This window comes from Impatiens glandulifera, chromosome 4 (assembly GCF_907164915.1).
Source record: "Impatiens glandulifera chromosome 4, dImpGla2.1, whole genome shotgun sequence".
NCBI lineage: Eukaryota > Viridiplantae > Streptophyta > Magnoliopsida > Ericales > Balsaminaceae > Impatiens > Impatiens glandulifera.
Genome location: NC_061865.1, coordinates 9,168,852 through 9,193,447, shown reverse-complemented (window position 1 = coordinate 9,193,447; position 24,596 = coordinate 9,168,852). Strand labels below are relative to the sequence as shown.

The window sequence follows — 24,596 nt, the reverse complement described above, 5'->3', positions numbered from 1 at the left end:
TCAATGCACTAATGCACGAAAGAAATCATCATCAAACCCCAAGTCTTGGAACCCTAATCCCAGAAGCAAACTGGCATTCAAAATCATGATTTTTTCGTTAATGATACTAAACAAGCCTGTAGATGCTTCTGATATTGAATCGTAAGTAAGTTTTCCAACTTCATCATCAGTATCTTCTGCATTCCTCACTAAATCCTCTTTGAAAACTTCGCGAGATATCGTTCCGCATTCCATCTCTTTTACTAGAACTCCATTATCATCATTTTGATCGCTTGATAGACAGTTCATTGTATCTAGTGAAGTTATGTAGCTGTTGCATTCGCTCGTTGACAAATTTTCTGTAATTTCACTTGCTGGATGAATGCTGAACTTCTCATTTGCTTCCTCATGATCGATCTTACTCACCGTTTTGCATTGGATAGGGATTGCCATGACTCTCTTATTCCTGTGCCTATAATTAGAATGAACATTTTCCATCTTCTTCTGTAGATGTGGCCTAATCTCAAATTCACTAATCATAGTATCAGTTTCAGATTTCTCTTGGCTGCACTCTGTTTCGTTGTCTGCCACAAACTTTGTTTTCGAATCTGTCCATAAGCTAATTCTTGAAGCACTGCTCGTGGATTTGCAATCTTCGGTTTTGTTAATTGGTAAAGAGACTGATTCTGTAAGCCGCAATGCTGACTTTTTCTTCCTTGTAGGTGCAAGATCAGTGGCTTGGTGATTCACTTCGGATTTTCTTCTTCTACTGCAAACGGTGGACCTCATAAATCTTGGTAAGTTAGCTATATAAGTTGGCGGTGTTTTCGTATCATCTGCTGTTGGTTGCTGTTCTTCAAACTGATGGGAACCGGCGATTGCTTCATAAGATGATGGTGTTGCTCCTGTAAGATTGTCTAGTTTGTTGTTAAGACTTTTTATTTCTCTGTTAATTTGTTTGCACTTGTCCTCAATCCATTTCATTTCCTGCTGCAGGTTTGCAATTTGAACCTCTTTTTCTGCTTTTGCTTCCTGCTTTGAGCAATTTATTCAGAAAGTACAATGGAAGAGGTTATAATATGTTTCTCTGTCCTGATATAGGATAAGGTAAGCAAAAGGTTTTGTAGTGACTTACTGTTGATTCTTCCTTCTTGCCTAAGTGAATGTTGCTTACACGAGTTGCAAAATTTAAGGAACATATCGTCTCACATAGATCTTCTTCTCTGGAACTGACATGAACAAGCATCAACATCTTTGAATCTTCGCCTAGAAAGATTGGGAGAAGAATATGGAACTAAGCTGGATTACTATGTTTGTTAGAATAAGAGCTAAAACACATGCCATTCATGCTCCAAATAGATAATAAGCTATTAGATCTAGCTTCACGCTAGGGATTCTATTTGCTGCACATGTATGGGAGAATATCTCACACACTACCAAAGTAACAATTAATACTGATATTTTCTTGTTAATGGTGGATAATAATATGTGAAAAGACAATTTAGCTTAGATATTTGGCATCAAAATGGTTCCTAATTGCCACTTACCCAGTGAATCTTTAAGGACTTGTGTAAGCTTGCTATTCCTGTCAAAAGTTCGGTTATAAACATTTGAGAATAGAATATTCAAATTTTACAAATTAAGAAAAGATTAAGCTGTATTTTAGCTAGTGGAGAATTCTTAGCCAAGGTTGTGTTTGATAAGACAACTTATCAATTAATCTAAATGATTAAGTGTTTATTTCAATTAAAATAATTTGATAACTGATATTTGAAATCACTTAATTATTTAAATTCAGCTAAAAAGCCTAGATTAGTTGAGTATTCTTTGAATGGCTTAACACAGTAAAATCTAGTAAGAGGGTGCAAAAGACAACTTTAACCAATGCAAATTAATCAAATTACGTCTTATAGGTACAATAGTCTTTAAGTACTTTCCTAGCATTAGTTCCGCATTTTATCAAATCAACTTATATACCAATTACCAAATACTTAAAGTATGCTATTTCTGTTTGGTTATATAGCATCTATGTTTCATAAACTTAACTCATTCAACACTTAAAATTAGAATTCAAACATTCAAAACATAATTTTTAGTTTTATCAAATGCACCCTGATTCAGTTTCTTGTAGAATCTTGATCCTGTTGCCTAAACGCATCTATTTTTATGTGGTGGTGGTGAATTGGTGTTTAATTAACATCATTATTCAGAAGGGTATTGTGTTATATGTTTCTGAAATAATGATAATTTATTAACATAATTATTATTTCTGGGGTCTCAACTAGCTTGGGTGGTACCTACCTGTAAGGTATATGTCCCTTCTTTCTTTGTAGAGCTGCAATGACATCCCCTAGAGCAGAAAGTGATAGATTTATTGCTTTTCCTTCTTCAAGTCTTCTACCCCATGCATTTGTCTTCACAATGCGTTCACTTCCTCCAAGGTCAACCATCCATATTTTGTTTGTTTCTCTTCTCCTCTCAGGAGCACTTGAACAACTCATTGACAGGCGAATCATGCTGAGAACAGACGAAATAAAATCTCACAACCTCCAGATATGTATGCATATACTCACAATTTAATTCTATCTGAGCCTTTCGCTCTATTTTAAGAATGAGCCTAATCATTACCAGTGTGATCTACTTGATGATCTATTTGAGTTTGTAGAAGCAGTTGATCTAAAGTTGCACCCATATCTGTACAGCCTCATTGCTTGATTGAGATCATTCACTTGCACCTTGACAAGGTTCTCAATCTCTATCCCTCCTTTAGGATCTGTACGGATGATTAGGCTGTAGATGCAAAATCTCAGACCAAGAAAGCATAAGGTTCTATTAGTCTCCTGACGAACAACTATCAAAAGGAAACAAGTAACATTATCCTTATTGAATCTGAATTCGTGAATGATATGATTATGTATATGAGATTTTTCGTTTTTCTAGTTAAATAAACCCAATAATCTCGGTCTAGCTTAAGGGATTGGATTATTCTGAAAGGTAATTGTAAAAGTCCTATCGTTAGAAGTACATGGCCTTTTATCCATACCAGGGTGGTATAGGATCCGTCATCTTTGTTGCCTGTGAAATAAGCAAGTCTTTTAGATTTCCCAAGTAAATCTCGAGCATGCTGAATTTGAAGAGAAATGTATGATTACTATCTGCTGCTTGCTTAAAGAATGCTTCAATTGCCCGGGGTATTAACCCTTGACAATCTGGAGTTCCTTCCTATCATTTACCATGAAGTATCAGTTAATACTAGTTCTGTGTTTGATGGTTCAATTTTATTTTATTTCTCAGGTGAAATGTTTAGTATTATTTTATATTTTTTTTTCATAATGTTTGAAAAACTTAGAAAGAATGTGAATCAACTAACCATTGTGAAGGTTTTTCCAGTGCCAGTTTGCCCGTATGCAAATATGCATGCATTGTAGCCGTCTAGTGCTGATTTAATAACTGGCTCAACTTCTGAGAAAACTTCTTCTGCAATTATTCAAGTTATCAATATTACATCCTTGTGAGAAGGAATGCAAATTCATCTTTGAGGTGTAAACTTCAGTCACCTTGTGATGAACCAGGTTCAAAAACTTTGTCAAATTTGTAGATATTGTGTTTTTTTCCAGAAAATTTCAGCACAAAAGTATTTGAATCCAAAACTGCAACAGGTCTGAAATGGATGAAGTTTTCACCAATCCTAATGGGTCTTACACGACAAAATACACGGATGTTCCCTGCAATGACAATTATGAATAACTTTAATATTATTGCATTGTGATTTTGGTATTTTTCTAGTTTTACAGGACTAACCTTTCAAGTCAAGAAAATCATTCAGGATCCGCCTTCTCTGAACATTCAACTCATAAATGTATGCAATCAAAATCGCCAGTTCATCTAGTAAGAGGCCAAAATCCGAGTTTATATTGTATCATTCAACAGTTAAAGAACAAGAAAATACTTCCTTTACCTTCAATTCTCGAGGTGTCAAGATCTCTATTATCCCAATCTTCTACTGTTGGTCCTTCAGATGGTGGTAGGCTCTTGATTATATTCTGAACCGAGTCAACCCAATTGGAGTTTAAATGTTTCTTTATTCCTAAGAGACATTGAATTGACTCAGCTAGGCGCTGAAGCGGCTTAAGTCGTCCAACTCTCTCCATCTCCATGATCTAGACTTTCAAAAGAAGTTGATTGATATGTTGCTGATTTTTTTTTGTGTTCTTGGTTTTGCAGACTTCACCATTCTTGAAGAAGGAGCATTTCAATGGAGAATCATGTGATGAAAAAATAGCCTAACCCATGGAAATGCACTAGTAGTATACAGGTATGTCCTCGCTTCTTGACAAAGATGGCTTCTTATTTCATCACCTTTTTCAATTTTGTTTTGTTCTGTTTTCTGCTTTAGGTGTATATTATATATTTTCAGTGGTATTCTGATAGGAAAATAGAGAGATAGGTTTGGTTTTCTTTATAAAAAGATAAAAGATCTGGAAAGAGTCTATACTGTTGCATTGAATTTGTAAGGGCCTTTTCTTGACCTATAATTGAATTGAAATTGACAAATATCCTAATTTGATGCTTTTCTCCACAGCAATGTGGAGTAGGGGGACCCAAAATTCTTCCTACTCCTGAAAACAATCTCACAACCAAAACATCCTAAGTTTATAACTAATTTGTTGCAGCCCCGGATTAGCTAGAATCGGGGAGGCAAATGGTGATCGATTAGTAGTGGTCATATTGGTTCTTTGTAGGTAGTATTGATGGTATTTTGACATTAAATAAATGAATTGATTCGAAAAGATAAAGAGCTATAGTAGAAATTCCTCTAAATTATGTAGGCTAAAGGGTATTATGAATTATTTGAGGTTGTTTCTATATAACTTATTAACTAATCAATCTCATCAAAACCATTAGTTAAAGTATCAAAATACAACCGATCAAACAAGGCCTTACCAGTCTCTAACATTCTTGTTCTTGGATGAAATAATTGCTCTGTATGATTCAACCCACAGTTTCAAATTTACTTAAAAGACAAAACAAACATTATTCTAAATTGGGTTAAAATCAACACAAAGTTCTCTCAATATCTGTCACAATCATACAAATGTAGGTTCCACATCAATGTATGGACTTATCAGCCACATGATAAAGTCATAGGATTCCTGACTTGTTCCTAGCAGTTGATGAATGGTTGGCCCATTCAACAATAATATGATATTAGAACCATGTTGAAATTACTTTCTATAGAAAACACTTTGTAGCTATGTATTTGAACGAAAAAAACGTTCATAAATTTGTTTAGAAACACTTGTTTTTGTCAAGTATCTCATTCTGATATTGATTTAGATAAGATAATGTTTTGGAAACATAACTTTAGTAGTCGTGTTCATTCATCTAAACTCATATCTAGCTCCAAAAATGTGTTTTTAAATGAACTAGTATTCTCTTGTTTCAAACAATGATAACTAAACAACGTCAAGTCAGTTTACCGATAATAATTCTCGGAGAAGAGACTAACATAACAATCCACTTAAGGGACGGATTTATGTAGAATCTATATTAGACATAATCATCCCAATCTTTTAAAAATAGTAATTGTTTATATTAGTTGTTTAGTAGTTAATAAGATAAACTGTATACATTTTCTTAAATTTGATTCAAATACTCTAACTGAGTTATAATTCATTGTTCTAAGCTTTTAGAGATCTTTTTCTATCAAATAAGAGCTTGGGTTATTTGAATAACATATTTAGATTATTAGTTCAAATCTTGTTTAAATTATTTTTTTATATTTAAAATTTAAATTAAGTAGAGATATTTTAAAATTGATAATAAGATATCAATCCTAATCATAATAATAATAACAATCAAAATCAACAACAAAGGTTGATTTTTTATTACAATCATTCACAAATAAAAAGAGCCAAAAAAATGCACAAGCCGCATCATCATCAGCTGCATATATATATATTATGAAACGAAATCGTGTAGAAAAGGGGTAATTATTATTATTAAGACTTACCCCTATCCTCATCGTCAGATCCTTTTACTTAACGGTTAGGATTTTGATAACTGAAGCAGTCCCAACTCTATGAAGAGCCACAACAGCATCACCCACATTACAAAGCCCTTTCCCTTTGGCATGTTGAAGCCCAAACTCAAGTGCTTCTTCAGTAGATTCTGCATGAGAAGCCCTAGCCGATCCCGCACACAAAACCGGAACCAAACCCCTAAATATCAAACTATGCCTAGCCGGACTCTCATCGCTACAAGACCAATCAAACGAGTCCGTCTTAATCTCCGGCACCACCACCGACAATATCGGAGTCCCCGGCCTATACTTTGCCACGAGCTTTGCAGTGCTCCCACCTCTCGTCAAGACTAATATCAGAGCCGCCCTGGTGGAATACGCGGTTCGAACTGCCGACGAGGCTAAGCTCTCCAATGGGCTCATTGGAACCGGGGCGTTTATCATTATCCGCTTGAAAACGTCTCCGTAATTGATCGTGCTCTCGGCCTCGACGCAAATCTTGGCCATGGTTCGGACTGCGAGCTCCGGGTAGGAGCCTGCAGCGGTTTCTCCGCTCAGCATTACGCAGTCGGTTCCGTCTAGGACGGCGTTGGCTACGTCCGTGGCCTCTGCCCGGGTCGGCCTCGGGGATTTGATCATCGATTCTAGCATTTGGGTTGCGGTCACAACGGGTTTGCCTTGGATGTTGCATTTGTAAATCATTACTTTTTGGGCTAAGAATATTTTCTCAATTGGAATCTCCATTCCTAGGTCTCCTCTTGCTACCATGAACGCGTCCGTGTTCGCGAGGATTTCGTCAAAATTTGCAACACCTTCTTGGTTTTCAACCTGGTTATAATAAGATCATGACAAGGAAATACTTTAAAGCCAGAACAAACAGCATCCACAACGATCCCAAGCCCAAACTGTCAAATATAGTCTTACTACTAGTCTCGTGCCTAGTTAACACTCTAATAGTGACTTGTGGCACTTTCTTCATGTAGAATTTAAGAGGTCAGTTAATTATGACAAAACAACTAGCCACAAAACTCCTAGCCTTTTAATTATAGCAAGTTAAGTTAGCTTCACACTTATAAGTACAGCAAGTTAAGTTTAAACCTTGTTCGGTTTGAATTATTTAAATAATCCAACATAATAAAATACCATCTATTTTATAAAATAAATAAGTTATTTTATCATTTAAATATTTTTATCAAAAAATCAACACCTCCTCAAAACCTACATCAATCATATTAGTTTTTAAATAACCTCAATCCGATCAAACCCTTAGGCCTTGTTGGTCGGGATTATAAAAAATGGGTTATTAAGTAAAAAGAGTTAAAGGTGTAATTATTAGTATTTAATAAGAGTTGATAAATTGATTGATAATGAAATGATAGATAAGAGTTATTTAAATAACCTTATAGAAGAAGACCTTATAAAGAGTTGTGAGTTATTTAAATAACCTTATAGAAGAAGACCTTATAAAGAGTTCATATTTTAGTAAATGGATATGCATGCCTAGGGCCTGGTCTAATGTAGATTTAGAAATAATTTGGACATGCATGATTGATTATTTGAATCTTGTTTGATGAGGGGTTATTTGGTTTTAACCAAATGATATCGCATCATCAATCACTACTACATAAATGATTTAACCCAATAATAATCCTAAGAATCTACATTTTCATCAACCCACATGAAACAGAGTAGTATAGTGAATTGAAGAAGTTTAGGACAAACCTTTGACATGAGAAGTATACTCTTAGCATGATGTCCCAAGACCTTCCTAACCTCAACCAAATCTGAACCTTTACGAACAAAAGACAAGGCAATCATATCAATCTTATTAGGAACTCCCCATTCCATAATATCAACCTTATCCTTCTCAGTCAAAGTTGGAAGATCAACAACAACACCAGGAAGATTAACATTTTTCCTTTCACCAAGCATAGCTGCATTTTCACATCTACATCTTACCAAACCCTTAGTTTTATCACAAGACAGAACTGTAAATGTTATAGTCCCATCTGCACAAAGTATGACACTCCCTGGTTTCACATCCTCAGCCAACTTCTTGTAACTCATACAAATCATATTCTTATCTCCTTTAATACTATAATCTGTTGAGATTGTAATCTCTTCTCCTTGGTTCAATTGAACCGCCTTTCCATCTTTCAGAAATCCAGTTCTTATCTCTGGTCCCTGTCATAATTAAATCAAACAGATCTAAACTATATACGGATCATGCATGCGATAGGAAAGCAGCAAAATATATAAGAGATTTAGAATTAGAGATCTTGACCTTGGTGTCGAGCATAACGGCACAGAGGATACCGGTGGTGTCCATGGCAGCGCGGAGGTTATCTAGGGTTTCTTGATGGTATTCGTGGGAGCCATGGGAGAAATTGAAACGGGCGACGTTCATGCCGGCTCTGAGAAGTTTCTCGACCATAGGTATAGATCTGGATGCAGGACCAAGGGTGCAAACGATCTTCGTCTTTGGCCTTTGTTCATTCAAACCTTCATCTCCTTTCCTTATCATATCCATTTCTTCTTCTTCTTCAAATTCAACTCCAATTGATCGGTGAATTCTGAGGCAAGAAACAAATCAATAGATAACAAGTGTGTGTATGTGTGTGTGAGAGAGAGAGAGAGGAGAGAGAGAGTAATTTGTACCTGAAAGAAGTAGATCCCAAATGAGAAGAAGAAGACAAGCTTCTTTCTGTGATTTTGAAGCTTTTTTTCTGGCTTAGTTTTTTTTTTTTGAGAAATTTTTTTTGCTTACAGTTTTTTATTAAAAAAAATATTTGATTGGATAAGACGTCAGCCTCTAAATAAATTAACTAATTTATTAGAAGCATGAATGTGACATGATGTCATCAACTTCTTTGGGATTGATTAGTTATTAAATATTAAAAAGTTATTATTATTATTATTGGATGAGTGAGCTAGATAACATTATTTAATTTTCGTGTAACTTTTTCAAGGTTAGAAAGGTGGTCGGCTTAAATTATTATTGCTTATCTTTGCACTTTTTAGTTAGTATAAGAAATCCTAAATAATTTAGTACATCTTTGAAGAGGTCTTAATAACTATAGATCCCATTTTTTTAATACGTTAGATCGAGTCGATTCCATGATTACAAGTTCATAGAATGCCGGGCCGACCGAAACAGGGTTATATACATTTGATGAGAATAAGTCGTCTAAGGGCCCGGACTCTAAAAGTTGAGTTTAGTGTAAAGAAAAAAAAATGTAACAATATTTATATTATAGAATAATATAAAAAATAAAATATTTTCATTACTTTTATTTGATTTGATAAAAAAGAAACTTTTTATATCATCCCTACTGTCACGAGGGCATCTTTACGCAGCGGATCGTATTTAATTTTTTTTCACCCAGAGTGTAACTTGTTTTGCGCACCAAAACACACAATTAATAAAGTATGAAAGACAAGAGAGACACACAGATTATAGGCCGCGCCCAACTTTAAATTTATATTCACTCACAAATAGAAATTACAAAGGACCACAAACTCTCGAGGCTGCACACAAAAGTCTCTCACTCGTGGAGGATATTAATTTATCTATCCGAAAACTCAACAAAACGTCTTGTGCAGCTCAAGAGATATTTATAGTCAAAGAGTAACAATCTGCTTAGAAAAATAACCGACTTAGGGTGTGGGGAAAAACCTTTAAGCAATTGCTGTTGGACGTGGGTATAACTGCCGGTAGTGGGTCATAACCGTCCACTACTCCAGACTTACGTTCTCCACCAGTCCCAGCTGCGCACCAAGTTGCTGGACAAGGGTATAAGTGCAAGTAGTGGGTCATAACCGTCCACTACTCCAGACCCACGTTTTCCACTTGTCCTAGCTGCTGCTGACTTTTTCCGCCACATCTTCCCATCATGCCAACATTTACGGCCTTCTCCCCATCATGCCGACATTTTTGGGACCCATCTGGTCGCCATCGGTCCTCTCATAAGCGTCACCAGTCAGCTCCGTCTTTTCTGCACGCATTGTCTCAATGCGCTGACCATTGTCACACTTATGCCCACGTCACACACACGACTCCTCCTAAGCATTCACTCGGTCCTGGCAATCTGTAATCATGCCACGACAAACGCTTGGCTTAAACCTTGTACCTATGTCGCACACACATGATCCTTCTTCGAGACCCTTCTCTCGGTCCTGACAATCCTCAATCAGCCACGACAGAAGGTGGGTTGGTTTAGCACTTCTCATCTCCGGTGCCATGTCGCACACCCGCGACTCTTTTTAGGCACCTCTCGGTCCTGACAATCCGTAATCATGCCAAGACTGAAACTGCATATTTAAGGTTGTAATACCTACCACTCTTAAAATTTGTAAGTTAATTTGAAAAAAAAATCATGAATAAATAAATTTTTATATTGTAAATAAAAGTATGAAAATTGAATTGATAATGAAAAGAAATTGGCCTAGCCATGTGGGAGAAGATGATGGAACATAACCACTTTGGGCTACATGTTTAATGTCTTGAATTATTTGGGGTTTACTAATTTTCTTTATTTTTTTTTATAAGTAGATGAAAAAATTTGATTAATTTAATAGTTGAAACAATCATATATTTTGTTACAATTATGTCATTGATATTTTTGTATAAATTTTATGTTTTATTTTGAATTTTTGAGTGAATGAAGAAATAAGTAGGTTAATAATTTTAAGTTTTTGTGTGTAAAGATATTTTTATTTATTTATATATCGTTATCCACTCGTGAGCATATAGTAGGAAACGGTTTTCTCACAATACTCTTCTTCTTCTTCAAGACTCGAGCAGCTGGTGATGCTGCGATTGCAGAGTGCAATAATGGAGGCAACAAGCTCTGTTATCAGCTCTTCTTCATCTTCTACATCTTGTTCCAAGCTTCAATTTCTCTTCAATCGTCAAAAATCACTTCACCTTCCTCAGCGCCGACTAGTTTCTATATTACTTCCATACCGTTTGTTCCAGCCAAGGTCCAACTCCGTACTTCGCGTCTCCGCTGTCGCCGTCGGCGAAGTTGTCGAGAAAACTACCGATTTGGTGGCGTCTCCCGGTGAAATGCTTCCCAAAGTCGATAAAAGTGGGAGGTTTTGCAGCCCCAGGGCAGCTAGAGAGCTCGCTTTGTATGTAACTCTCTGTCATTCGCTCAATATTTGATGAATTTATGAAGCTGATGTTTATAATTTCAGGACTATTCTGTACGCTGCTTGTTTAGAAGGTTCTGATCCTGTTCGGTTATTTGAGAAACGATTGAATGTTAGAAGAGGTTAGTTACACTCTCTTTTTCATGTTAGATTCAAGATTTGGTTTAATTTGCTTGCTGATTGTTTATTATATACATACATACATACAGAAACTGGATATGAATTTGATAAGGCGTTGTTGACTGAATATAACCACATGAGCTTCTCAGATTCACCTGTCACTACAGAAACAGTTGAAGAAGCTGATGAGCTAATCTATGAAGATGATAAAGAGTCTGCCATTGGTAAAACTTATTCTTAATGAATTTCTGCCAAATTATAGATTTATTTGAAAACTTGTTCATGTGATGTTGATTGGATAGGAATTGCAAAAGGGCACTCATTTAGTATAACTTAAAAATGGTAAGAGTATTGAACTAACAGTCTTTAGGTTGATCCAAATTAGCAAAAGGGAACTCATTCAATATAACTCAAGTGGTAAGAGTATTGAACTAAGTGTTGTAGGGTTTACGTCGAACACCTTGTTGTGCTAGTCTCCTCCAAAATAAAAAACCTAGTTTTAGAAGAAAAAAATTGCGAAAGGGCATGCATATATGTCTCCTCATGATGTTTTTGAATGTTCATTAGTATATTGATTATGCAGCATTGTCTATTGTTCATTTTGGATTGGTACTTACATTTTTCTCCATCCAATGTCTGAAAACTCGAATTATTGTGCTCTTCTTGTTTATCAGAAGCAGAGATACTTTCAGCTCCTCCAAAGTTGGTTTATAGCAAACTTATTTTGCGGTACGTAATCCCCTTTCGTATTTCCTTCTTAATTTCAATTTTCCCTTGTTTCTCGTAATTTTTCTGAACCTGTTACCCGCAGCCCATCAAAGTTTTGGTTATATCTCTATTTTGATAACTCGTATGGATGTGTTTCTTGTTGTAACTCTCTTTTTAGTATTGAATAAATGCCTTTTTCATGGAAAAATAAAATAAAACCCCATTTTTTTGGGTATTGAAAGCTACTTCATTTTCTATCTGTATGCCCTAGAGGAATCATTATACCTTCTTTCTTCTGCTTTCTCTGGGCAGTTTCACAAGGAAACTTTTAGTCGCGGTTGCGGAATCATGGAACAATCATGCGGTTATTATAGACAAAGTTTCCCCTTCAAATTGGAAGGTTTGCAGAGAAAGTTCGACATTTGAGGATAAATAAAATCTCTTTATAATTATAATAATAATGTCGCAGAGTGTGCCAGCAGCAAGAATCCTGGAGTTTTGTATTCTTCACTTGGCAATGTCTGAAATGGCGATTGTAGGAACCAGACACCAAATAGTTATCAACGAGGTAACATTATTATTATTATCGAACAAACGTCGAATCAACAATAAAAATCAACTGAATTGCTAATTTTTGTGTGGCTTTTGTAGGCGGTTGATCTTGCGAAGAGATTTTGTGATGGCGGGGCAGCCCGTGTGGTTAACGGTTGTCTAAGGACATTTGTGAAGGATCTCGATGAAAAAGATATGCCACGAGAATTGGAAGGTAAAAGGAAGGTTTTCAGTTGATTTTTTAGGGTTTATTAGGTGTTGAGTAAAAGCTTAATCTTGAATTTTATATGTTGACATTATATTTCTTGATGGGTGGGGGGAGGAAGCTGTTTGTATCAATTTATATACTTATCAGTAAGTTGTTTATTTTATCTAATGTGTTATTATTATGTGTTATAAAAATCCTAAAAAATATATATTTTTTAAGGATTTTTTAGCTTTAAGTCTTGCATATTCTTGTCAAATATGAAATTATTAAATGTATAGATAGGATATCTAAAAAAAATAAATTTAAATTTATCCAAAATTTTTGACTCAATTAGATTAAAAAAATAATAATGTATTTTTCATTAAAAGAAGTATAATTATATATTTTTATTAAACATAAACAAAATTATTTTAAATTTTCATTAGGAATTTCTCACTTGATATAATTATAACAAAATGATAATTTGTATTTGTCTAATTGTTTTTTAACTAAGTGGTAATTTGTGTATAATTTTAAAAAGTTTAAATTTGTGAATTGAGTAAAAAAAACTAGTGGGTAAAATACTCTTTTATAAAATTTCATTAAGCAATAAATAAACCTTATTTAAAGACTTAACATTTCCAAAACTAGAATATAAATTTTAATAAATACATAACTAAGACAATCTAGTATAATGGTTATACTAGAACTTAACATCTCATATCAAGATTAGCCAAAGAACTTAAAAGTTTTGAGATATTCTTTATTTGAGTATATATCAATTTTTTCCTAAATTAATTTATATCGTTTTTATTACACTTTACATCTAACTTTAATACGAAAAACGGAAGAACTCAATTTGAAATTCAAATTGTTGTGCGAACATTCGAGAAGTATGATACGAGTCCTCTGAACCACATGGGTTTAAGTTTTCGGAGAAGATTGACACCCATACAACACCTTATATCTTCACCCTTCTTGTCTTCATCCTTGTTGATTTCATCCCTAAGAAATATATGTTAAACAAAATGATTTCCTTTTGCAAAAATAAAAATGATTTACATGTGTTAATTGAGAAGGAGAAATACCCATATTAAAATTCTTAACAAGTTCTCTTACCCAATATTATTATTGTCTTCTATCAACTCCACTTTCTTTATTTTATTAACCTCATTAGGACCATCCGATTCAGCACAAGAAACCTTCATCTTCATCATCATGCAAATGTTGACAAGAGCATGATTATTAACTATCTCTTCATCTTCTTCTTCAAAAATTTCTGATTCCATTGGCCCTGCAAATCAGAACCAGAGAATAATGGCTATAAGAATCAAGAAATTAGAGGAAAACCCAAATACCCAATTCAAAATATTGGAAATATTTCTAGAATATACCAATCTTAATTCTCAATTTAGCTTCTTCAAATTATCTCTTCTCTCTATCCTTAAAACAAAGATTCTGTTCCTTATGCTTGTCTGAAAAAAAAAGAAAAGCAATAAATAAATAAAAGAGAAGAATTCATGCTACTTCAAAATCTCAATTCTGCCCTCTCAAGAACAAGTCCAAACTTGAAGAAGGCTTGTTTGATAATCATTGAGAGATGGGCTCATAAAGAACACATTTTACAGCCATTTTGAAACACAAATTACAACTACCTAGAGAATAAAAGTTACAATTTTAATCATATTAGGATTAAAAAATTGTTAGGAATCTCCAATAAAAAGAGTTTGTCACAATAGAACATAGATCTAGTTTATTAATTAAAAATGAATCTAATTGTTATTTGAAAGTTCGAATATTGAATTGAGTAATATAAGACTCGAAAATACCACAATTTGTCATTTGATTTGAGATATAATTCGAGTTTTATATAACACAATTATAAGTTAGAGTCCCTAATAATTTAGTATGAAATTGTTTTCTTAGATGTTTATTTATTTTTATTTTTATAAATAATAATTTTAATTATCTTTTGAGTCGTAATCTAGTTTATATTCTAAGTAATTATAAATTTAGTTAGACATGACAAATGTAAATCATTGGATCATTTTGTATTAACAAATATAGTTTTTCTTTTCCTTAACTTGTTTGACTTTTTTTCAAATATTTACAAGTTAACTTATTTGCCACGAAAATTCCCTTTAATAAAATAAGGTTCAGAACCCTTTAAAAAACAAGACAAAAAAACAACCATCCATTAATAAAGTATCTTAAAGAAACAAGGACAAATATAATAAAAACCCTTTAAACTTTTATTATTATAAAATTTATTAACCAATCAATAAGAAAAAGTGGAGAGGAGAAGAATGTAATTATGATGGAACCATATAATGAGAAGAATAAAAAAAATAATTGTTCGATTTTTAACTCAAAATGGATAATCAAATCGTCAAAATATATATAGATAGAAAAAATTTTAGACCGTCAATTTTAATTTATTTGACTGTTAAATTTTATTTGATTGAAATATTACTTCAACTGATTTTTCATCAAAATTTGCTAAGTAGTACAATTATACCTAAAATTAGTTTTAAAAAATAATAATAATACTGCAAGAATGATATAACAAAACCTACCATTAGTATATATTTCAAATATTTATTATATAAGGTTAAATTAAATTTATATAATTGATTTTTAATTTGATTCATAACACTTTCAAATACATTTATTTATTATTAGTCAATTAAGATTTTAATTCAATTTTTCTAAATACCAATTTAGAATTACTAAAGTTATACAAAAAAGACAAATTAAAAAAAAATACCGGTTAACGTTAACTTACTATTTACTAAAAATTGAGTATTTTTACTACCTAATTTTAAAAAATTGATAGTTAAAACTCACGAATTCGCTAAATTTTAATATTTAAATTTGTGACATAAATCTTTTATTTATTTAACATAGATAATAAATTAACAACATTCGAAACCGTTTAGGCAAAATTTAACTTTTAACACTAAGGAGTCCCAAACGGTAAGGTTTGAAAGATGATGTCCGAAATCTCAATTAACTCCAAAGATCATCCTTTCATTGTAAATTTGTCCACAAACTATAGAAATTTTACCCTAATCAAACACAACACTTGGATCATCCTGTTGCAAACTTTAACACACAATCAATCACATACCAAATAGCAGATCCAGATCCATATATATAAAGAAAGTGTTTACAAAAATGAAACAATTGGTGAATAAAGTAAATAAAATAAGGAAACATCATAAAAGTCAAACTAGCCTTTCAATAAGCCAATAGGAAAAATAACATGTAGAATTATTTAAAACTCAAATGATTAACTTACAAAAAAAACACACATTTAACTTACAAAAGTCAAATGATTATTAAATACACTTACAATCTTAACCAATAACTCAATTTCTTCACTTTCGTTGAATTTTACCTCTTAAATAATTCGACGTTAACACCATCTTATCGTTACTGCTGAATCTTAAGAACCGGAAATGCTATTACATCGCGTATACTTGCAGAGTTCGTCAAAAGCATTACTAACCTGTCAATTCCTAGTCCCTGCAAGTCCAAATTATAAATATTTGTCTAACCGAAAAAGGTGTTTTAATATTGTTCGATTTTCGTACCATTCCTGAAGCTGGTGGCATTCCATATTCCAAAGCTGTAACAAAATCTTCATCGAGAGTTACTTCATAGGAGTTTTCATCATCGATATCTTCTCCACTTCTTTCTGATATGGATTGTCTTCTCTTTTCATTATGTTGTTTTACTTGTTCTTCCAAACGTTCTTTCTGTTTGTTACCATTCAATATTACCGCTTCTTAACTTCACATATTTCAATATCCAGATCGAAAGATGTCAAAATCGACCAATTACCTGATCCACGGGATCTGTTAGTTCGGAGAATGCGTTTGCCATCTCACGACCACATATGAACAACTCAAATCTCTCGGTCAATCCAGCCTTCCTAACATGAGAAAAATAATTCTTTTTTTAAGCATAGAAAATAAATTGTACACCAATGTTCTAGCAAAATTATCAATATCTATATATTGGCATAATAACAATGATTTTTTTACTATTCTTTCGTCAACATATAGTGGGACACATGGCAAACTATGATTTTGTGTTCTCAATAATGTTTTAGAATCAATTTATATATGTTTTGTGCTCATTTATATTATCTTCATATTTTGTGTTCGCAATTATGTTTTAGAATCAATTTATATATGTTTTGTGCATAACACGGGTATAATCCTAGTAGTAATAATAATAATAAACAAATAAAAACTTACTTTCTGTGCGGTTTGGCTAGAGGAGATATCTCGATGGGGTAATCCATAACAAACGTCGGTTGCAGCAACTTCGGTTCTACTACAACTTCAAAAACCTGTAGAATTTGATTTATTGTTTATGTCATTCTATGTCTAATGTGATAAAATGAAGGGAAGATAAAGATGGAAACTTACCTCATTAAGAACATGGCCTACAGAAGGGCAGTTCTCGATAGAGATTTTATCTTTATGTTCAAGTATGTTGCCTAAAGTCTTAATGGTTATGTCTTTTGCAGCTCTTAGATCATCTCCAATACCAATGAAGTCGATTTCAGTCGCTTCTTTAACAAGACTGTGCATTGTTTCTCTTCTCCAAGGACGCTCTAGACATATTTCTACTCCCTGAATAAATTGTTGCATGTTGGATAATAATTATAAGGTCAAAACCAAAAGTATGAAACTTATACAAATCTGAGAGACAGTACCTGATAATCAATGGTAAGCTTCCCTTGGACAGCAAGAGCACATCGAGTGACGATCTCTTCTGCCAAGTCCATCATGTTTTCGTAGTCTGAATATGCTTCGTATATCTGATGTTTGTTTAAATAAAAGTAAGTAAATGAATCAGTTATCGGTCTAGATTGTTTGTGTTTGAGGAGAAGTGGATATTTTGTTAATAATCTGAGGTGTTTTTGTCGATGAAAATATTTAAAAAATACTAAATAAGATAAACTTGAAGATATAGATATACCTCTATAGTGGTAAACTCGGGATTATGGCGGGTTGAAAGTCCTTCATTCCTGAATATTCGACCAATTTCATATACTTTTTCAAAACCACCAACCTGGCAACAAGCAATGATCAGAAATGAAGATTCATTGCATGAAAAACTTGTAGTAATGAAAAATAGGAGAAGTAAAAAAATGAAATAACCCCTAATCACATCATCAATCAAATCATTTAATCAACTAAAATATTTTTGGTTCTTCTTTCTTTCTTTTTTCAAATCATCAAGAGCTTGCTTGATGTAGGATAATCATTTGAAAATAATACGAGTTAATTGAAAAAGAAAATTCTTGTTTGATAAAAAAGTTGATTATTTGGAGTTATTTGGATTAAATGACTAAAATATTCTTTTGTATTTGACATTTAAAATTAACATTACAAAGCCCAGATTGATATGAATCGAATGTTATGCCTAAAATTTCAAAGTAAGACCACTAAGAATGATATGAATAGAATGTTCAATGGATATGTATTCTCTCCTAAAGAGCTTAAGGCGGTTCTCTCTTCTCACTTAAAAAACCCTTCTCAAACCCTAACTATCATAACAAAATCTTTATATCAAAACTATAAACATTCCTTAAGAAACAATACTAGTGCAAAAGAAGAAAAGAAAATCAGCGAAGAACAAGATGTAACATAAAGAATCTCACCAACATCCTCTTTAGGTGGAGCTCAGTAGCGATTCGCAAATACAGGTCCCTCCCTAAGGAATTATGGTGCGTAACAAAAGGCCTGGCTTCAGCTCCGCCAGCTGCTCCCTGTTCAACAATACAACAATTAGAGACCTTCGGATCAAAATCCACTTGTTAATAAAATTTCAAATCCATTACAAAATTTGATTTGTGGAAAGTCTATTAACATTACAAAGCCCCGTATACAAAGCTTTGGATATGTTAGAATATTTTATTTTGTTTGCTGCAACAAGAATTTCTACGCCTGAATCATTTGTTTTTAATTTAAGATGTAAAAGAGTCAATTTTATGTGAAAGTATCCCATTCCAATACTTTACAGCATTGAAAAGAGATATTTTATATCAATTTGAATCATGCATTGCAGTCCTTCAATGAAATTAATCTAAGAAGTCAAAGCTTACATATATAAAAAGAAAGACAAGTATTCAACCATAAGCACAATTTATATACCTGCAAAACTGGAGTTTCGACTTCAAGAAAACCTAGAGCTTCCACCGTCCTCCGTATCTCTGATACAATCTAAAAAGTAAGATAAAAATGAAACATATTCAATAAGAGCAGAAAGGCCCATTACTCAGTCCTAGTGATTTAACCAAGGAAGGGCACAATAAGTATCAAGTCCTCAACCAGTCAATCTAAAATAAGCAAGATATTAGCAAGGAAGCTGCTTTCTCCTAGCCTATTTTTCTCTAATACATGCAAACTAGAAGTGTAGAGAAGACTCATTGCTTGGTGTCCATTCAGTTCCTTAACACTCTTCAGGTTTAAACATATCTAGCAGTTAAACATGTTCTCAAGTTAGAGATTCTTACGGAAAGCAAGAGGTATTTAACGAATATGTCAGCACCTGTTGATTGAATAAAATTTGTATACAATTAATATTTGAAGTCTAAGCATTATCCTAATGTTTGTCAAAGTATTAACCACTTTTTCTCTTAAAAATAAAAAGCTATCAACCACAATCAGCCACCTTAGCTCTTTTTCTGAATGTGTCAGCTACCTCAGGGTTTGCAATCATATCTACATACCTGGGCGAGGAAAAACAAAATCATTAATGTGGATGAAGTATAAAGGTTTTCTAGCATGGAAAGCATGTTGTTTCTTTTATTTTGTCAAATAAACACAAATAATACTTAATACTCTAAAAATTAATCAGAATAACACACATTCGAGATCCAACTATTTCTTTTCCAGACTGAACCTACAACCCAACTACTATGGAAGTAATGAGTGGAAGTAGATGTGGACTCAATGAATGAATGGAGCACACGTCGTGTTTTTAAATTCTTAATTGATCTGTGACTAACCGTTGCCGATAGCGTTTATCCACATCAACTAGACCATGATATTTGTCTGGCAATGGAAGCAACGACTTTGTAAGGATGGAAATTGAGGTCACATTAACAGAGAGTTCACCTGAAATTAAATAAGAAATAAAATCTTTATAAGCAGAAAAGAAGTAGTTTTCAACTAATATAGCTTACTAGATCAGATGAACAAGGCAAAAGTTGCTTTAAGTTACAACCCTCAATCACACCAGCAGTATGAGAAATCTCGGGGCAAGTAGATATATAAGCTTTCACAGCTAAAACTCACAACAATCCATTGACTTCGTCAACTATGTAAGAGGTACAAATCCTAAAACATATATCTTTTTTTTGCTCAGATCCTGAAACATATTTAAGATAGTAAAGAAGCTCTATCTTTTTGTAATAGTCAGATATAACCCTTGATCTCTGATATGAGAGTTTAGTCCCTAACCACTATACCAAGTCTTGTGTTCGTATTAATAACTAATAAGTCCCATCAATTGTTACAGAAGTACATGATCATAAATTATGAAAACAATCTTATAGGTCATAAAAAATGTGAAAGACCTCCAAGAAGCTTAAGATTCAGTCAATCATTATAATTTCGAAAAATTTACCTTTCTCTGTTCGCTTCATTGATCCTCTTGCACCAAGAATATCACCTATATCAACAAGCATCTTTAACTGCTCAAATTGATCATTCACAAGCCTTTCCTTCTCACAGTAAAGCTAAAAGGAAAAAAAAAATACTATATTCATTAAAACGTTTTTCCAAAGGAGAATGACAAATAGAAAATATATATATTGACATAGAAATCAATAAAACATTATAACTCCACAAAACAAATGGAAAGCATGTGATGGGAGTGAACCAATCAATAAGTTCATTCTGCATATCCCCCCAACAATGACAAACAAAATGCAGAAATTAAGAGCAACAAAAATTACAATCATGAAGCCAATAAACAATTATCACCACAAACTAATTGTGTATCATTTAAACGGAAATTCTCCAACACGATACACCAGTAAATCAGACAAAAGCACAATTTATAGACTCATGAGCAACAAGTTCATGTTGCCAGTAGCTGGTATAGGTGACTATCACTTTCACAAGTTCATTGCTACTCAACTAACAAATAGATATAAAATTGAAGCAGACCTGAATTGTCCCTGAATCATCCCTAAGAGTTAAAAAGGCAAGCTTTCCAAAAGCCCTGCGGGCCACTATTCTTCCTGCTATGGAAACGTGATCAGTCTCACTGTTGGACTCCTCCCCATTGCCCAGTTTCAGGTATATCTCTTGCAGCTGAACAGCAGAGTGTGTCCTTTCCCATTTATAAGCATATGGCTCAATACCATTGCTTCTCATTTCTTCCACCTATCAATTGAATAAACATGCTTAGAATATTTAAGCAACCAGAGTTTCACATATATCCCTGTTATCCCATTATAAAGAGGAAAACTAACTAATCTGAGCAAAATTATCCCCATAGTTACAGTCATCTCCTTAATTATTATCAACATTATAGATATGCTAAAAACATGTTGAACTGTAAAAGAGATCACTACAGGACAATTGCATTTCTAATTATTCGATTTCTTCAATAGGAAGAAGATATTTTAGTACCATATTAACTATCCATTTTTACAGTACCACCACCATATATATATCCCTGTTATCTCCTTAATTATCAACATTGTTCTTCACATTGTTTCGAATTAAGAACATGATGAATTGTAAAAGAGATCGAAGTAGTTATTCTTACTTTCTTAACACGGATGGCGCGAACAGCTTCTCTGTCAGAGGTGGAAGATGTCGAAGAAGAAGAAGAAGGAGATTGCCTCCGTCCTCGGCCAGAGGGTTTAGGTGAAGGCACATCGGTTGATGTGGCGGATGATGAATGAGAAGAGGAAGAACAACAACGAAAGACGAAGCGAATTGAAGAGTTTCGTCTGATGGAACTGGAAGATGATGATGAAGAAGATGAAGATGCAAAGCTTATGAGCTTCTTCAATGGCTGCGATGATAGACTCAATACCTTCAAAGCCTCCATCTTCTTCCCCGGACCCTCTTTGAAGAAGAAGAACAAGGTTTATCCACCACGACTAATAAATCCCTATTTTATTTTATTTTATTAACTCATTTTTATTCTTTTAAAATACTAATAAAAACTCATTAATTTATAATATAAATTTATATTTTATAAGATTTTTATATTCATTTTCACATAATAAATTTCACTATTTATACATTACAAACATTTTTATACTCATTTTTCTCTCTTAATATATTATTTTTTTCTCTTATATTTCAATTAGTAGTAGAGATTTTATTATTTTTTATACTTAATATTAGACTAATTTTTTCTATACAATAGAAACTCTATAAAATAATAGATTTACTTGGAACCAAAATTTATTAATTAAAAGAGTTATTAATTAATCAATATAATAAAATACCTAGTTTACAAACAACTTTAAGCTTCCACTTTATTGTATACAATGCATGTACTGTATATCAAATGAATGGTCCAATTTGAAAGAAACTTTCAATCTCCAACCTTATTATGTTTTTTGTGTTCAATGTATCACTTTATGGACATTAAAAATATTTTCTATATAAACAAGATCAAAATACTGTAGGTTAACACAAACAAATCATACACACAACATGGTTTCTTATCTTAAAGGTGTAAGAAAACAACAATGACAGACGAGATTCGAAGAGCATTATGCAAGCACAACAAGGAATTATTAATTTATATTTTATATGGGGTCTAAAGAAATTATCAAAAATGTATTATCTTATAATTTTAGCGAATTATTAGTTTAGCACCTTATCCCCGAGTCGGGACCGACCAAAAATATTATCTTAGAGAGTTTATTAAATAATCAAGTATTAATTTATCGAGTTTCTACTTTATTCCTATTATAACATTTTACATTATTAACCATAATTATATTGTCTATATTATAGTCGCTCTTTTTATCTCTAATATTGTAAATTTTTTTTATCATAAATCTAATCATATTATATAAATTAAAAAACATTTTTAAGTTTACAAAGATTGTTATATATTTTCAAATATATTTTATACTAATTAATATTAAGTAATATTATTATATATTTAATATGTTTTTGATAAAATATATAATTATTATATTTATTTTAAATTTAATTTTATGGAAGCACAAAATTTGAATTTACATTTGCCTCACAATTCTCGAGACTAGACTAGCTTGTATGTTTTTTTACTCAAGTAACAAGAGACAAGAGCGGGAACAAAAACACTAAGTAACAAGAAACAGCTAAGATCCATAGAGAAGGTAATAAGTAAAAACACGTCTCAAAAGAAAGCGAATAAGAATATCAACAAAATCTACTATTTATTATCTACGTGACATTTATAAATAAATAAAAAAATTAATGTTACAAATTTAACTACCGAATTTCAACGAATTTAGAGTTCTGACAATCAATTCTTTTAAATTCAGTAAACAAAAACTCTTAATTCGCTAAAATTCGATAGTTAAATTAGTTAAATGAATCTTTTGTTTATTTATAAATATTACGTAGATAATAAATTAACGGCGTTTAAAACCGTTAAGTTTGATGTAATTTAACCCTAAGGAACTCAAAATTAAGAGATTTGAAAGAATATATCCGAAATCCGAATTGGTTACAATAAAAATAAACTCCGATTTGTTATTTCGGAGATTATAAATAGTGTAATGGAAATAATTCTAAAAAATTGGTACCCACAAAAATGACTAAAGAAGAAGATTAAATTTTACTCGATTTTTATTTTAATAATAACATAAAATTATAGTTAAGTTGTTAGGGTTTGTTTTTAGAGAAAAAATTGATGAATTTTAAAATTTAACATTTAGAAGAAATATTCATTGGTTAAATAACCATATTTTAACATTTTAAAAAATATATACTCATTAGTTAAATAATAATAATTATTTTTAACAAAAGTGAAGGGTTTGATGACTTTTGATCCATACTTAACCGTTTCATTCTTTCAAAAAAAAAAAATATTTCAAATGGAAATAATTTAATCTAAAATGTTAGCATTGATATCTTTTTCATACTAGGTTATGCTTCTTATTTCAAAGGTGAAGTTCAATTCTCAATTAAACAACAAACTAAAAAATGGAATTGAAAATTTGTGGGCACTTACTATTTTTTTGTTATAAAGAAATGACTTTATTTTCATTCATTGTTTCAATGAAACAATTCAACAGAAGAAGATAACAATACAAAATATTGAGGACAAATAATTTCACAAAGTAGGTGTGAAAGTAGTGTAGAAGATGAAGAATTTTTTCAATATTAATCCTTTGAAATTTTTCTCAACATGAATTCAAAGATCGCGAACGGGTTCACGCCGGTCAAGCTTTCTACGACAACATTAGTTAAAGAGAGTACCGCCTCCAAAAACGCTTCGGTCTTCGCCCCTTTGACAACATTAGTATTTGAATGATGTAACAACATTTTCATGAGGCAGTGCACATGAAATCGGTGGTCTTCTATAGTCAAGGGCGAATCCAGAATTTTTTTTTTGCTTGGGCTGTAAAAATTAGAATGAATTTTTTTTCTCATTGGTAAAAATTATATGTACTACACTATCTATTAATACGAGTAATAAGTTAACATATTAATCGAATTATTCCATTAATACCTTTACTAAAATAAAACAAATATACAAATTTAAAAAATATAATATCACTTTATTTATAAAACAAATTTATACACTTAAAATTATATAGTTAGAAAAAAATTAAGTTAAGAAAACGTGTAAACTTAAATTAATTAAGTTTTAAATAAGTGA

The 24,596-nt window shown here is 32.3% G+C and overlaps 4 protein-coding genes across 4 annotated transcripts; 1 reads left to right on the top strand and 3 right to left on the bottom strand.

Moving 5' to 3' along the window:
- Window positions 1-4,191, bottom strand: LOC124934665 (kinesin-like protein KIN-14T). Its single transcript, XM_047475184.1, has 10 exons — window positions 3,938-4,191; window positions 3,781-3,864; window positions 3,537-3,704; window positions 3,350-3,456; window positions 3,023-3,201; window positions 2,608-2,769; window positions 2,281-2,496; window positions 1,527-1,564; window positions 1,115-1,245; window positions 1-1,011 (listed from the first exon to the last, which is right to left on the bottom strand). Exons 1-10 carry the CDS (start codon window positions 4,134-4,136, stop codon window positions 1-3), a joined length of 2,295 nt encoding a protein of 764 aa, XP_047331140.1. The 5' UTR covers window positions 4,137-4,191.
- A 1,596-nt stretch (window positions 4,192-5,787) lies between these two features.
- LOC124934046 (pyruvate kinase, cytosolic isozyme) lies at window positions 5,788-8,639 on the bottom strand. Its single transcript, XM_047474508.1, has 3 exons — window positions 8,286-8,639; window positions 7,724-8,185; window positions 5,788-6,829 (listed from the first exon to the last, which is right to left on the bottom strand). The coding sequence occupies exons 1-3, from the start codon at window positions 8,529-8,531 to the stop codon at window positions 6,017-6,019; spliced, it is 1,521 nt and encodes a 506-aa protein (XP_047330464.1). The 5' UTR covers window positions 8,532-8,639; the 3' UTR covers window positions 5,788-6,016.
- Window positions 8,640-10,743: 2,104 nt separating this feature from the next.
- Window positions 10,744-12,930, top strand: LOC124934045. The gene is made up of 7 exons (XM_047474507.1): window positions 10,744-11,134; window positions 11,201-11,277; window positions 11,365-11,499; window positions 11,950-12,004; window positions 12,296-12,383; window positions 12,453-12,551; window positions 12,635-12,930. The coding sequence occupies exons 1-7, from the start codon at window positions 10,812-10,814 to the stop codon at window positions 12,770-12,772; spliced, it is 915 nt and encodes a 304-aa protein (XP_047330463.1). The 5' UTR covers window positions 10,744-10,811; the 3' UTR covers window positions 12,773-12,930.
- A 3,013-nt stretch (window positions 12,931-15,943) lies between these two features.
- Window positions 15,944-21,854, bottom strand: LOC124934044 (lysine--tRNA ligase, chloroplastic/mitochondrial). The gene is made up of 14 exons (XM_047474506.1): window positions 21,525-21,854; window positions 20,918-21,136; window positions 20,373-20,484; window positions 19,753-19,861; window positions 19,416-19,473; window positions 18,896-18,964; window positions 18,403-18,510; window positions 17,718-17,810; window positions 17,452-17,556; window positions 17,162-17,368; window positions 16,988-17,082; window positions 16,569-16,659; window positions 16,319-16,483; window positions 15,944-16,250 (listed from the first exon to the last, which is right to left on the bottom strand). The coding sequence occupies exons 1-14, from the start codon at window positions 21,810-21,812 to the stop codon at window positions 16,158-16,160; spliced, it is 1,812 nt and encodes a 603-aa protein (XP_047330462.1). The 5' UTR covers window positions 21,813-21,854; the 3' UTR covers window positions 15,944-16,157.
- Between the last annotated feature and the right edge of the window lie 2,742 nt (window positions 21,855-24,596).

What these genes read in the sequence shown, in the direction of transcription:
- LOC124934665 (XM_047475184.1), bottom strand. Translation starts at nt 4,136, where the DNA reads ATGGAGATGGAGAGAGTTGGACGACTTAAGCCGCTTCAGCGCCTAGCT. An exon ending in TCATCAAGTAGATCACACTG is followed by an intron (nt 2,497 to 2,607) that starts GTAATGATTAGG and finishes GTCTGTTCTCAG; the next exon opens with CATGATTCGCCTGTCAATGA. An exon ending in AGTCCTTAAAGATTCACTGG is followed by an intron (nt 1,246 to 1,526) that starts GTAAGTGGCAAT and finishes CAATCTTTCTAG; the next exon opens with GCGAAGATTCAAAGATGTTG.
- LOC124934046 (XM_047474508.1), bottom strand. Translation starts at nt 8,531, where the DNA reads ATGGATATGATAAGGAAAGGAGATGAAGGTTTGAATGAACAAAGGCCA. An exon ending in CCGTTATGCTCGACACCAAG is followed by an intron (nt 8,186 to 8,285) that starts GTCAAGATCTCT and finishes TAATTATGACAG; the next exon opens with GGACCAGAGATAAGAACTGG. An exon ending in GTATACTTCTCATGTCAAAG is followed by an intron (nt 6,830 to 7,723) that starts GTTTGTCCTAAA and finishes TATTATAACCAG; the next exon opens with GTTGAAAACCAAGAAGGTGT.
- LOC124934044 (XM_047474506.1), bottom strand. Translation starts at nt 21,812, where the DNA reads ATGGAGGCTTTGAAGGTATTGAGTCTATCATCGCAGCCATTGAAGAAG. An exon ending in CATTCAGAAAAAGAGCTAAG is followed by an intron (nt 18,965 to 19,415) that starts GTGGCTGATTGT and finishes CTTACTTTTTAG; the next exon opens with ATTGTATCAGAGATACGGAG. An exon ending in TAACAGATCCCGTGGATCAG is followed by an intron (nt 16,484 to 16,568) that starts GTAATTGGTCGA and finishes GGTAACAAACAG; the next exon opens with AAAGAACGTTTGGAAGAACA.
- LOC124934045 (XM_047474507.1), top strand. Translation starts at nt 10,812, where the DNA reads ATGCTGCGATTGCAGAGTGCAATAATGGAGGCAACAAGCTCTGTTATC. An exon ending in TTTCCCCTTCAAATTGGAAG is followed by an intron (nt 12,384 to 12,452) that starts GTTTGCAGAGAA and finishes ATAATGTCGCAG; the next exon opens with AGTGTGCCAGCAGCAAGAAT. An exon ending in ACCAAATAGTTATCAACGAG is followed by an intron (nt 12,552 to 12,634) that starts GTAACATTATTA and finishes TGGCTTTTGTAG; the next exon opens with GCGGTTGATCTTGCGAAGAG.